Source organism: Diabrotica virgifera, chromosome 5 (genome assembly GCF_917563875.1).
Source record: "Diabrotica virgifera virgifera chromosome 5, PGI_DIABVI_V3a".
Taxonomy (NCBI): domain Eukaryota; kingdom Metazoa; phylum Arthropoda; class Insecta; order Coleoptera; family Chrysomelidae; genus Diabrotica; species Diabrotica virgifera.
Genome location: NC_065447.1, coordinates 66009256 through 66024424, shown reverse-complemented (window position 1 = coordinate 66024424; position 15169 = coordinate 66009256). Strand labels below are relative to the sequence as shown.

The following is a 15169-nucleotide window of genomic DNA, read 5'->3' as shown; positions in this document are numbered from 1 at the left end:
TATTTGTTTTTAGTGTAAGCATATGCGGAGAAAGAAGACTCACAGGGATAAGTCGATGTGAAACACACAAGTTTTTTCACTACAACCTTGCCAACAACATTATTTTCTGAATATACCTGCATCCAGAACTCTTCTTTTCTTCTGCTGCTTCTGCTGTCTTCGCTGATCTCAAGTAGATTTTGAAAAACTTCATTTGTCATTCCGACAGGTTTATTTTTTTGGGTCGCACGAAAACGGGTCCATTATCCAGCTATATAAGTCATCTGAGTCAATATCAGGAAAATAGTTTACAATACTTTCTTCCAAACCTTGCAAATGAGCAATAACAATTTCAAAGAAGTTCGTTTGAGGATTGATTTTATTTGTTATAACAAATTCCTGTAATCGAGAGAAATTTGTGAGGTTCCTCATTTCAACACATGCTTTGAAAAATATAACTTTTTTACGCAAGGTATCCCAATTTTAGATGTCTGAAAGGTATCCCAATTTTAGCAGCCAATTGACATCTTTTAATTCTTGGATGAAAGACTCCTCTGTAAATGTGATAATTCAGTGTATATTTTAGTTCAAATGGCCTTCCTAAAATTGTTCCCCTCGATAGCCACCGGCCCTCTGTGTGAAGCAAAATATTGAAGTGATCCGCATACCTATATCTTCAGCGGTGAGCTTTAAAAGGCATGCTGGAAGCGGACGGCTCTTTACATGGTTAATTATTTTCACAGAACCATCCAATACGTCTGTCAAATCTTGCGGTATCTTTTTAGTTTTTTGTTTTTTTGGCATACACATTAGTTATTCAGCCAGTCACAAGTTACTTATTATAGCCCTAATTAACCTGAATAATCCTAACTACCCTAAGCGAATGTCCGATATCCGAAATAAAAATCAATAATTATGACAAAAGGGACATTAACTGGAACACACACTTCTCGTCCAGGGACCCATCAGGACAATCTTTTTAGTTGCCAAAGAATGGCGTTGTAAGATACAATGGCTGCTGGAGGCATTTTCTGCCACTACCTTTATTCTAGACACCGCCCCTCTAATTTTACCAACAATTGCAGCTTCATCACTGCAAATATCCACACATTTATTTCACTCTATATAATTTTTTCTTATATACTCGTGGATAGCCTTGAAAATTTCTTCACCAGTGGCATAACTTTTAAGCTCTTCACACATAAGGAGTTTCTGTATTTTCATCCCGAATAGAAACCACACAAACACAAGCAGAACAGCAAGTCCAGCAACGTCGGTACTTTCATCAAGCTGTAAACTGAAGAATTCACAAGTTTTTAATCTATTTACTCTCTCTCTCTCTCTCTCTCTCTCTCTCTCTCTCTCTCTCTCTCTCTCTCTCTCTCTCTACAAAGTACGAAATAGTGTGAATTCTCTTGCTTATAATGCTGTTTGACATCTGCATATTATCAATCTTCTTGGTCATATCTAGACCTAACATGCATTGTACGACATCCTTCACTCAAGGTTTAATCAGTTCCTCGGCAATGTTATGGGGTTTTCCAGCTTTTGCAATGTGCAAACCAACAATAAATGATGCTTCAGTGGCGTTTTCGTTTTCATTTTTGGAGACTCCTTCCATCATGTATGACCCTGCCCGAAGAGATGAAGTACGACGTTTGAAGCTTTCTTCGGTCTTATTGGCTAAACTAGGATGATTACTTTCCAAATGTCTTTTTAATTTAGATGGAACTAAGCACCCATTAGCAACAATTTTGTGACAATTAACGTATTGGCCTTCTGGTGCCTGTTTGTTGCCAACTTAAATAAAGCCATATAACGTGAGATAGCTAGGATCATACCTTCTTATTTTTCCCCGCATTTATTTTTGGTAAGGAACCTCCTTTCCACGAATTGAGGGAGAACAACTTGGATGAGCTGGACTCGAATGGATCTCGTGGACATTTGCATCTTCTCCCTCTCTGCTAGTTGTCACTGAATCAGTTGATTCAGATGCTTCAGTGACTTCACTACATTTCCTTTTCAAAGACCCAGATTTCAGCCAATTTTCCATTATTCTGGAATGAAAAAAATGTCACAAAAAAAGGGAGCAAAACATTGCCAACAATGAAAGGTATTTTCCAACCGTAATAGTGCAAGACATATTTTATGAAAAAAATAGCAACAAAAGTACATAATATTATACATATTAATTCCAATGAATATAATTACTTACGTCGTCTCTTTTCTTCTGCAGTTATATCTAAACTTCCACTTTGAAATCTAACTATAATTTTTACAAAACTCACTTATCGGCTGCAATAATTAAACTGCGGAATGAATTATTCATTATTATACAGGTAGCAGTGGTGTCGGTCGAATTCGGCTGTTTGTTTCTCGGTCGCCATCGAGAATAAACAAGTAGCAATAGTCAACATGTTTCGATTGGACAGTGGCGCAGCGGCCGGTTGTTCGACTTTTCTTAAATGTTCCACGTCACCCTTGGCAAATGCTTGAGGCAACCCAGGGTACCGCCTCACCCACTTTGAGAACCTCTGGCTTACGGTATCAGATTATCCACCTTCTTTATGTCAACTTCTTAAAAACCACAGAAATATTTTCAGCTTTTAAAACGCTAGATCTAATAAATTGTTGCCTATCTGGCCATATGGTAGAACACCAGACAGATTAAAGTGTTTGTGGTCTCGTTCAGTATAGTTACAGCGCTCACCCGGTGCAGTCACACCACCACACTCGCAAAGAATAACAAACCCTCTTTCGAGAAATATTCACGCTATTTTACCGACACAAATAAATATATTATTGACAGTTTTTTGTGTTTACATTTATTTGAATTTCATTTAATTGATTCCGTAAACCACCACGGAACACATATGTCAGAGGATTTTACGTTGAAAACAGCCTAAACATTATTGATCACTTTTTTGTAATTTTTGTTTCTGATGCGTAAGCGAGTACGGGCTTGATTACAGTTCTGTATATCAATATTTTGGTTCTATTTGTGAATATGATTGATGTTAAAAGTTTCTTTTGCTTCTGTTTGCTAGATATAAACGTCTGTTAATTTCTTCAGTTACTGCATTACCTTGGTTGATTTATAGCCTAATCTAAATTTACAATCAAGATCCAGTAGAAATAAACAAACCAAGACACGTTAAATGCTACTAGGAGCACTCCCGAATCATAATTTACAATGTATATACATTGTAAATCCCAAATCATGATTACCAAAAGTTATACATACATTGTAAATTATGATTCGGGAGTGCTCCTAGTAGCATTTAACGTATCTTGGTTTGTTTATTTCTACTGCATCTTGATTGTAAATTTAGTATAGATATATGAATTTTCTTATTCCTTAGAATAGGGGAGTGCATATAGATTTTCACTTCGGAAAAAATCAAACAAGATAGAAATTTTTGTAATTTCATTAAGAAATGTTTAATAAACAACATATCAAAAAGTTCTACTCGAGAAGTGCGTGCTTCATTTTTTAGTAAACAAATGAACTACGAAATTAGATGTTTTTTTTTAAATACCGACGAAAATATAAATTTTAGAAAGAAACTGACTTGACCATTGAAAAATTCAGAAAATTTTACAAAAAAAATCTTATATAGAGAATTTTCTAAAATAAAATCTGTATCTTTTATAATTTTTTATCTATAACGTTAAAGTCACCCTTCTCACAAACATTGGCGTACTGTAAATTAACGTACGGCGAAGTGCACGGTTGAGTTATTTTCATGTAATTCTTTAACTAATAGATCAAATGAAATTTTACAAATTGAACATGAAAGAAGAATAATTAAGCTATATTATGGTTATAATAGAAAGAAATTAAATGTATGGCCATGAGTACGGTGTGGGCGGAAAATGAGCTTTACATGAATTTTGTTTAAAAATGATGTAAAAATGTGTACCTAATACAATTTTTCTTATAAAACTCTCAGTTTTGTATAATATACCTTTCAAGCATCTTACTAAATGATGTTTCATTCAAAAAAAATTTCAAACATTTAGTTCAAATGATATGACGTCTCAAAAAATGTAATTTTTGAAATCATCGTAGTTTTATAGAATTACCACCATTTTAAGACGGTATTACTCAAGTTTTAACAGATCTATTACAGTTTTATAAGTGCTTTTTTAAAGCTTAGGATGTTTTCTTTAAAATGCACTAAATTATTTTACTTCAGAAATGAAGTAAACTATTTCTTTTTAAGAAAATTAAGAAAGATAACAAAAATGTAATACAAAAAACGAAAATTACCAGCTAAAAGAATGTTTATACAAAGTGATCAAAACGTTTTTCTGTAAAACTTACCTAAAATACATTTAATAACAAGCTTCAACAATAATAAATGTTCAGCAAAAAAATTTTTTTTTTAGATCTTATACAGTATGTCTGCGTAACTTGGAACCTATTGATAACTTTTTTATAATCAGTTTTACGAAAAAAAGTTATTCTTTATAAAATACTTTGCATCGTATATAATCTAAGATGCAATCATCAAATATCAAATTTAATTAATTTTATAAGAGGTATGTCAAAAAATATGAATTTCACTCAAGAGTAAAGTACCTTTACATTTCACAATATTAAAAATTGTTATTAAGAAAAGTTGTTTGGAATTAAAAAAATTGTTTTGGTCTTCAATTACATCCTTCCAATTAAAATATTGTGAATAATAAAGGCACTTAACTCTTAAGAAAAATTCATATTTTTTACATACCTCGTACATAATTAAAAAAGTTTGATATCTGATACCAGGAAGAGCATTTTATGAAGAATAACTTTTTTTCGTAAAAGTGATAATAAAATAGTTATCATAATTGTAATAAAATTATGATCAGTATCCGTAATTTGAGAAATAATTGAAATTTTTTTCGATGAGAATGATGTATTTGTATATGTAGACATAGTTTCTGATTTCAACTTTTCATAATAGCATTTTTTGATATTCTGGAATGTAAAGGTACTTTACTCTTTAACGAAATTCATATATTTGACATAACTCGTATAAAATTGATAAAATTTGATATCTGATGGTTGAGTTTTTGATTTTTGACTATCCGGAGCATTTTATTAAGAATAAATTTTATTCGTAAAATTGATAATAAAAAAGTTTTCCATGTGGCTCCTAGCTACGCAGACACACTGTATAAGAGCTTCTGTATAAGATATTTTAAATTGCAATGCCATATTCGGATTTAGCATAATCAAAATCAAAGTAGAAACATATTTGATCAAAGTAAAATGAATTTAGCGATATTTTTAAAATTATTTATACAAAACAGTTGTTATTATTTAAACAATTAATAAACAATTAGCGGCCAAATCTGCGAGTAGAACTTTTTACTTTAACATGTATATAAACTAACAGAAAAAGTTTTAGAAAAATATAAGCTTGAATTTTTCCGAAACAATGAATATTTTCGTTCTAATTGCACTCCCCTAGAAAGTCTATGTTTCAACCGTTAGATCTTCGGGTGTTGCTATTTGATTATTTTTTGGCACCTTCATATACTTAGTTTTATTAGTATTAACCTGTAGTTGTTTACATACATTCTTTTTGCGGGTCTAGGACGTTTCATCGCCGCCAGTTCATCGCCGCCGTTTCGATGCCGCCAGTTCATCGCCGGCCGATTCATCGCCGGCCGTTTCGATGCCGCCGTTTCGATGCCGCCGGTTCATCGCCAGTCAGTTAATCGCTAACTGATATATTTCCGAATTTTCGACCAATTTTCGACAGTTACATTTATTATTTATTTTTAGTATTCATTAGGAATTCTAGGAAATGCGAGATCTGACCATTCCTGTTGCCATACTTAATATTTTAATAGACTTTTAAACTTTTATAATATAAAATATAATTTAACACTACAAATTTAGTACTGTTTAGTATCAAATTTAGGGGAAGTAGAAATAGAACAGTAAATTAATATAATAATATTTTTTATCTATTTATTTGTCATAAGTTTGGAACTGAATTTAACGTCGTGTCGTGTCATCTCCCATAATACAAGATCAACTGACTAACTGGCGATGAAACGGCCAGCGATAAAACGGCCGGCGATGAAATGGACTGGCGATGAACCGGCGGCATCGAAACGGCGGCGATGAAACGTCCCATTCCGTCTTTTTGCTGTTGTTTACAATGCCGTGAACCATTCGACCAGATCCGCCTTTCTTCTTGCTATGATATCGAAGTTATCTACATACGCTAGTATTTGTACACTCCTATTAATAATGGTTTCTGTTGTTCTTATTACAGATTCTCTAATAGCTGTCTCTAGGGAAATGTTGAATAGAAGATAGGATAGGCTACCTCCTTGTCGGGGTTCTGTTTGTGTCTAGAAATTTCTTGATACTCCGTTCTGCACTTTAACCTTACACTAGACTGTTGAGAGAGTTGCTTTCACCAATTTCACCAAATGTATTTGGATATTGAATTCTACTATGGCTTTGTACAGTGCGTTTCTGTCTACAGTGTGTTTCCTTCTGCAATGTTATAATGGTAGGGGAGCAAAGTATGCTAAATTTGCAGTCACTCGAGTGTTATGGGGACCTAATGGGTTGTGATTATTAGGTCCTTAATGTTGTTCTGAAGCTATTTTCTTGTGGCATTTTTACAATTTTAACTATTTAGAATGGGAAATAAGCCACAATATTATTAAAAAATGATTTTTATTAACGTTCCGACGCCCAAATCGGGTGCCGTTGTCAAAATACAAAATACTATTAATATAAACAAAAATGTTGTTGCTTAGTAAAAAAAATTCTTCTAATAATTTATTTAATTTGACTCATTTATATCGGCAATTCAGATACATATGATACATTTTAAAGTAGAAGACTTTAAAATGATATTGCCAATATTTATGAGTTGCGTTCCTGGGACGACTTTACTGAAAGATAGTTCATTCGATTACATGAAATCAACCCCAACTCAAGAATATCCGTCACAAAAAAAATCATAGCATGTGATCTGTCTTTAAAAAGACAACCACATGCAACGGTGACATTAAAATTCTCGCGTTAGAGATCTCATAGTAAATCACGAGGGAAAACCAGGAAAAACCTCGTGATACTATCCCGACATCTACTTTAAAATGTATCATATGTATCTGAATTGCCGATATATATGAGTCAAATTAAATAAATTATTAGAAGAATTTTTTTTACTAAGCAACAACATTTTTGTTTATATTAATAGTATTTTGTATTTTGGCAACGGCACCCGATTTGGGCGTCGAAACGTTAATAAAAATCATTTTTTAATAATATTGTGGCTTATTTCCCATTCTAAATAGTTAAAATTAGGTCCTTAAATCAAAAATAATTTAGTAAAATTTTCAATTTTAGTGGGGACTTTCCATTTTTTAATTTAATTTTCAATTACCAACAATCGTTTTTTCCTATTATAGCGCCATCTATCCATAATTTGAAAAAATATCTCGAAAAAAAGTTGCTTATTTTTAAGTAAAGAATCCAAATCTGCAATAAAATTTGGGGGTCTCATTTAAGATTTTAAAGTAACCCCCCACCCCACCTCAGTGGGGAGTCGTGTGCGGAACTATTCTATAAATTTTTCAAAAATATTTTGAAAGTGTATTTTGCAGTTTTTTGATCTGATGTTCATTTTGCGAAATATCGCGGGGTTTGTATTTAAAATATTTAATTTACCCCCCACCCCTCTCCGTGGGGAGTCACGTTTAGTACCATTCGATAAATCTTTAAAAAATATTGAAGACATATTTTTTAGTTTTCCGATCAGACGTTCATTTCGCGAAATATTCGCTTTTTTTGTGAAACTTTTTAACTCACCCATTTCCATTCCCACTTTTTGACTCAAATCGTCAGATTTTTGAAATATACACTGTTTTGCATGTACTTAACTTACCTTATCTTAATCTGACAATTTCGAGTATTTTTAATGATAGACTTTTTTTTCGGGCCCCCTTAACGAACTTCCCTGTGTTAAGAGCAAATATATGGAAGAGGTACATCTGCAGGGTACCAGGTTTCTCCCCATATAATAATCTGACGCGCTCAAGTAACTGCAAAAATCCCCGCTTGGGCTCCCCTACCGTAAGTACTTTATCTAATTCTACATCCGATAATATTTTCTTAGTAATGTTGGTCGACAGTTTCCATGACTGTATGCCAGTTACTAATCAAATTGACAGTGCAAACTTTTAATTTTTTAGGGATAAACGTGAAATAGTTCAAATCTACAAAAATCACGGAAATCTTCAACCAAGCGTAGAATAAAGATAAAAACCAACAAACCATTTAAAATATTGGTTACTGTTGCTATCGACTGACATACCGCAAGAATTAGACAAACCCCTGATAAAATTAAGAGGCTATATGACACCATAAAGTACTTAAATATTTCATTCGGTGTACCGTATAAATACAACTATCGACTAATCGGTTTTTCCCTCCTGTAATATTTGCAAAATTTGACTTACCAGGTTTTTGTCATTTTAAAATTCTGGTGTGGAAACTTAATGTAAGCACTTTACGAATAGGTATAATATAGGATTTTTATTCTATTTTACTTACACCACCAGGTGGGTTTGCAATTCCTTTTATGATGGCACCTAATAAACCTCCAGCGAAAGCACCGATATCAGAACCACCTCCTCCATCTCCACCTCCCTAAAAGTATAAATAATACAAGATGTTGTCAAATAGATCAGATTAATAATTATACTTACTCCGAAAAATCCTTTTAGTAACTCAGTTAATCCAGAAAAGTCGTAGCTACCGTCATCGTTTTGCTAAAAATTATTTTACTCTTGTATTAAATCTGTATGATAGGTAAAGAATAACTTACTGTACTTAAACTGCCTATAAGACCAACGATTGCGTCAAGATCAATACCTCCATCAGGCTAAAAAAAAACACCCAAACAATTAATTGCGAATATGTTTGAAAATAAGCAACGTAAATAATGCTAAAAAAAATAGCGTAATAAATTTTAAAATAAAAATGTGTGTACCATTTACCTAGTAGTAAGTTTTCAATTTAAAAATCTTTTAGTAATTTTTAATATTTTTCAATATTAATTATTTGCTATTAGGATTGAAAGCTTGCTTCGTATTCGTATTATTAATAAATTTTACATTACACTAACACTAAAACAAGCGATAGAGAAAACATACGAGTACGACGGAGAAGCACATATACTTTTCCTAGACTTTAAACAGGCTTTTGACAAACTAAGTAGAAGAAAAATGATCGAAGACTTACAAGAGAGCAAAATACCAAATAACATTATAAAAATGATAGAGATTAAAATGCGAGATTCCCAAGTAACAATAGACACCGGAAGAGAGAGAAAAGAAATAATAAAAATAAAAAATGGAGTAAGACAAGGAGATGCGCTCTCAACGGTACTATTTATTCTATCATTAGACAAGAAAATAAAAAAGTTGTCAAACGCAGGAACTATAAACAAAAAGATGCAGTACAAAAATAATTAGATATGAGGACGATATAACCATAGTAGCAACATATAAAAGGGCATTAAAGAAAACTTCCTAAGAAATAGAAAACGAATTCAAACTGAGAGGACTGGAAATAAATGAAAATAAAACAATATACATGAATGTAAGTAAGAAAAAGAAGACACAACTGACAGAAATGACAATAGACGCACACAGCTTCGAAGAGCTTGAAACGTTCAAATATTTGGGAGTATTAGTCAACAGAAGAAATGAAAGTGTAGATATGAAAAGAAGAATGAAAGCAGGAAACAAAGCATTCTGCAAAGATAACAAGAAAAACCGAAATAAAAAATGAAAATCTACAAAACGACCATAAGACCAATAGTGCTATATGCTTTGGAGACATTCACATTAACAGCAAGAGAAGAAGAGCAGCTGAAAATTTTTTAGAGAAAAATTATGAGAAAAATTCTGGGACCAAAGAGGGAAAACGAAGAGGAGGCAAGACAATGGATAAACCACGAAATACAAGAATGGATGGGTCAAGAGAACATAGTTAGAGCAATAAAAGCACAGAGAATTAGATGGTGTGAACACGCAATGAGAAGAGAGAAGAACAATCCGTTAAGAGTTATAACCGAATGGATATCACCAGGTACAAGGACCAGAGGCAGGCCTAAACTCAGATGGAGACAACAAGTGGAAGAAGACTTAAGAAGTATGGAAATTAGAAATATAGGAAGGAAAATCAAAGAGAGAGAAGAATGGAGAAAGGTAGTGAAAACAACACCAACAACTGTAAAACCAAACTCAGAATGGGATGATCCCCACAAAATGATCTTCAAGTGAAAACAGTTGATCTGTACTTTAAGAAAGGCATTTTCCGCCTACAAAAATTCCATAGTATTTGTTCCTCGTGCCAATAGGTCAACTTTTCCTGAAGCTCTCCCGAATTGAATGCAAAATATTAAATATTATGAAATGTTCATAACGATCGGTTTTACTTTAAAAAGTTTAGAGGTGTAATGTTTTATTTCTTCGCCTATAAGCTATTTTTTCTATTCTCATACTTCATAATATTAATAAATCAATAAGTATGATTTCACTACCTCCATCATAATGAGCTTCATAATACAGAGTTTCATTAAGATACAAATTTTTAACCAATAGAATCGCGATATGACATTCGCGATGAAGGTGGCACACGCGCAGTGACCAATTGCGAGTCAAATACATATGCTTTGACATTTCACAATATGTAAACAAACTGATTAATTTAAACATTTAATCTTTTTAACAAAATGTCTGAAGACGATAGGGATATTAAAAATTTATCCTCAAATTCATTTTAAATTGTAATATTGAAAAAAGACTAAGTTTTCACTCTAATGGCATATAAAACAACATAATGCTATTCTACATCCCACCAGAATGAAAACAATGGGAACCTTCTCTGGTCACACCTCCGAAGCTTCTACAATTTGCAAGCCATACGGATGCTGAGACTAAGGAAGATGAGGGAATTCTACCATTTACAATTCACGTCCCATCTGCTCAGCGCGGTAAAGTTCCAACGAGAATGGTTCCCTTCATACTCCACACAGAGTAAATGTAAATAAAAAACGAATAACCATTTTCAATTTCGTTGCAAAACGAAAAAACACAGCCGAACCATATTCTAGTCCAATCAGAGAGCGCTGCAAGCACCCCTACCGGTTTCGAAACTTATTAGTCTCTCATCAGGAGGCACATGTGCTGCTCTCCCCGATCCAACCAAAACAGACCCCAGCGTGGAGTCCCGGATTGCAACGAACGAAATGGCATAGATGCCCTAGCGGCAACTGCAAGCAAAAAGACTAAGTTTTCACTCTAATGGCATATAAAACAACATAATGCTATTCTACATCCCACCAGAATGAAAACAATGGGAACCTTCTCTGGTCACACCAGAGACAACTCGTTCGTTGCAATCCGGGACTCCACGCTGGGGTCTGTTTTGGTTGGATCGGGGAGAGCAGCATATGTGCCTCCTGACGAGAGACTAATAAGTTTCGAAACCGATAGGGGTGCTTGCAGCGCTCTCTGATTGGACTAGAATATGGTTCGGCTGTGTTTTTTCGTTTTGCAACAAAATTGAAAATGGTTATTCATTTTTTTTGTAATATTGAAAATATAAATGTATCAACAAATTAATTAATTAATTAATTTTTTGGTGTGAATGATCATAGAAAACTTCGTGTACCTATACAACTTGCATTTAATTATCATTATGAAGCTCGTATTCTATACGAAACTCGCCGCTAGACGGCTCGTTTCGTATCCGTCATATTCGCTTCATAATGGCCATCATTAAATGCTCGTTGTATAATATACTATTATGACATTTTATAAAGAGAAATATTATAAAGACAGATATAGAGAATTTTACGATATGTATAACCAAATATAAGTTTGAATATACGTTACCTTACTAAGTCCTCCTAGAAGAGCCGACAGGATTCCTGTGACCATATTCTCGTCCTCTTCATCGTCTTCTTCACTCGATTCATCCGACTCTTGGGACTCTTTTTCAGCAAATTCAGGATCATCTTTCTCCGTTTCTTCTCTAGGATTGCGTGTAGTTTCGTTGACAGAACTTTCAACTTCGCTTATGTTAAAGGTTGCAGAAAGAGGGACTATTTTGGTTTTTTCAGTTGTTGTGATCTCGATATGGGTCTACGAAATAAAAACGTTTTATTGTAAGTGCAGTGCACTAAGGTTTTTAACTCCGAATTTAGTGAAATTTTCATGAAATTTTAACAGAAAGTTGGAAATACCTTAACAAGCAAAATCAACCCTATGACGATGTATGCTTTAACTTAGAGGTATAATCGACCCTAACGGGAAAGGAGGTGGTCGGAACCGTTATATTGAAAATAACCCTAAGAATCAACAGAAAAATATATACTAAGCAAAAAACTTTATTCGTGCTTGAAAATTTCAGTTTGTCCTATGTTCTCAACTGATTTTTCACGAATTATTCAAAATCTATACATTTGTTAAAAAACTTTAAATACATAAAATGAAGCTTATGAAAAATGAAAGAGATTACTTTTTTATTTATGCGGTACCTAATATAAACCGAGTTACATCTAACTTATTGAAGGACACAATATCGAATTTGACGAATAGTTTTAAAAATTTAACATAGAATAATAGAAAAATGGACAATTTCACTTAAAAAATGTATGATATATTTTTAAAACTACTTTAAAAAGGGTTAAAATGAGACTTCGCAGAACTCTCTAGCATATGAACTAAGAGAGTTATAATGAAAATAAGGTTCTGTTTCCTAGTTTTTTCGAGGAAAAAATAACCATGCTACCCTTGCTATTTCTACCCTATTTTCAATAAAAGATTATTCAGTTTAAATTCACTTAATTTAAGCATTAGTAGTTAAACCATAAAATCGGACAATATCTTGACAACAAATATGGTTGCAGTGAAAAAAATATCTTTGACATTTTCAAAAACAACATTTCCTGTAGAAAAAAAAACCAACTTTCTAATACATCACTAATTTTACATATTTATCTTTGATAGTTTTGTACTTAATTTGAAAAAAAGATAGTATACTTCAAAATATCAAAAATATTGTTTTCATTCTAACCATATTCTTTGCAAAATTATTCATTTTATATATGCTGAAGTGTAAAAACAGTGCATTTGTGAGTGATGACGTAATCGATGTTTGTTTAATAGGAATAGGGGTCATGTGCTAGCTCATTTGAAAATTTTTTTAATATAATTCTATGTTTACTGATATAAATATCAACATAATTATTTATACAAGGTGGTACCTATGGTAGGAACAATCGAGTATAAAATTATTGGTCTCTTTTTTTCAATGAGCGTCTTACACAGCAAGGATATCTTGTTCTTTTACGAAATAAACTTACATTCGCCCTTGTACACAAGATGTTTTCCTAATAGAGAGATTGGTAGATGAGGAACAATACAATGACCCTCAAGATGTCCAGATCTTAAATACATTGATTTTTTCCTCTGGGATTACATAAAATCAAAAAGGGCAGGTAAGTGCCACTTAAAACAAGATATTTAAGTGAAAAGCAATTTTTGTTTATCAAATAAAAATATTTTGTATCAAATACATTATTACTTATAGGTACACGGCTTATTCTGTAAGATAATTAAAATCAAAAAAAAATTGTCATTGTTTTCTCTGCTTTTGATCCCGGAAGAAATACAACTTAACAATAAACTTTTTTTCTTTTTGTCAAGAAAGATGATAATCCAAAATTCTTAGAGTAAACTGCAAAGAGGTATCTACTAATAGGGAACTTGCATAAAATTTTAAATTCGAAAAAAATGATATAAATCACAACAAAACCTAATTTAGAACCTGTATCAAAGATAAAAAAGTTTTGTTTGTCTTTCGTTTGGCCCCTAAAGAGGACTAAAAATTCAACTTATACCAGCCACCCCAAAACGCGTCGTGACGTTACGGGGTTGTATGTTTACATTCTACACCAATTGTATATATAATTTTAAATTAGACATTATAAACGTCAGTAAAAATTACAGTTATGTGACGTTAAAAGTGTTTTTGATCGTTTGAACTATTCATAGAAAATTTGTACTTTCACAAAATGGTTTTATTTTCAATAGTACCTAAACCTTCTTTCCTTTCCTTCAAAAACTGTATCAACTCCAATCTCAACAAACTGGTATATATTATTACGATATACGATAAATGTCATTAGAATATAAATATTTTTCCTTTATTCCCCGACGACGAGCTGGGCAAATACCCAAGTAGGTGGAGGCCAATAAACTGAAGAAGAAGAAGAAGAAGAATATACGTAAATATAACCATAAATGGAACCACATAGTTAAACTCTGTGACGTCACGGGTCGTTTGAACTATTTTAAAATAAAGAAGACTTTAAATTTGTACTTCTAAGTTATTATGAGTTTTTGAAGCGTGAAATTTTGGAAATCTCATTTTTATACAAAACTGAACATTATTATGTAATAAAAAAAAATGTGCAAGTTTCCTATTATATTTAAGCAAAAATATATAATGATGATGTGGACAACAGAAAATAAACTCTTAGTTCCCGTAGTAAAGAAGAAATACAAAAAAATGGTTAAGACCAATGGCAAGAATGTATAGAGCCGCTATAGGTGAAATTTGCTAATCATTTTAGGCACGATAAGACCCTATAACTTAAATAGTAGAACTTAAAAGAAAACGAATAAACACTGTGCCGTCAGTTTTTAGTGGCACATGCGTCTACAGTGGCGTATCAAACTTTCCACTTATGGACGTGATAAATAAACTAAAAGGTACCTCCATCACACCCAGAATTCAATTTTTTTCATTTTTTAAGCCCTATGTGATTAAAAAATAAGACTCAGGGTAATTTTAACCCACCACCCCCGTCCCCCTTCTCCCACCATACACCATTCTTTACATACATACATACATAATCGATGATCCTCTTATACCGTAAGGTGTCGAGGTGTCTTCTTTACTCGTTATTCTCTGCGAACTTACGCCACTTTTTTCGGTCCCTAGCTAATTCTTTGGCTTCCTGCCACGATTTTCCTCTATTCTGCAGTATTTCCATCACACTTGTATTTCACGCTTTCCTTGGTCGGCCTCTCCTGTTTTTCCCCATCGGCCTCGCTTCCCATGTCGTTTTAACCTGTCTGTCGTCGTTCG

At 32.9% G+C, this 15169-nt stretch overlaps 1 protein-coding gene across 1 annotated transcript in view; it reads right to left on the bottom strand.

Moving 5' to 3' along the window:
• LOC114325157 (uncharacterized) overlaps window positions 1-15169 on the bottom strand; it is a 111251-nt gene that overhangs the window by 36809 nt on the left and 59273 nt on the right. Inside the window, exons 10-13 of the mRNA XM_050651933.1 lie at window positions 11908-12156; window positions 8829-8885; window positions 8710-8772; window positions 8555-8650 (exon numbers count right to left, since the gene is read on the bottom strand). Coding sequence (XP_050507890.1) covers window positions 8555-8650; window positions 8710-8772; window positions 8829-8885; window positions 11908-12156 — 465 coding nt within the window. The remainder of the gene's footprint in view (window positions 1-8554; window positions 8651-8709; window positions 8773-8828; window positions 8886-11907; window positions 12157-15169) is intronic.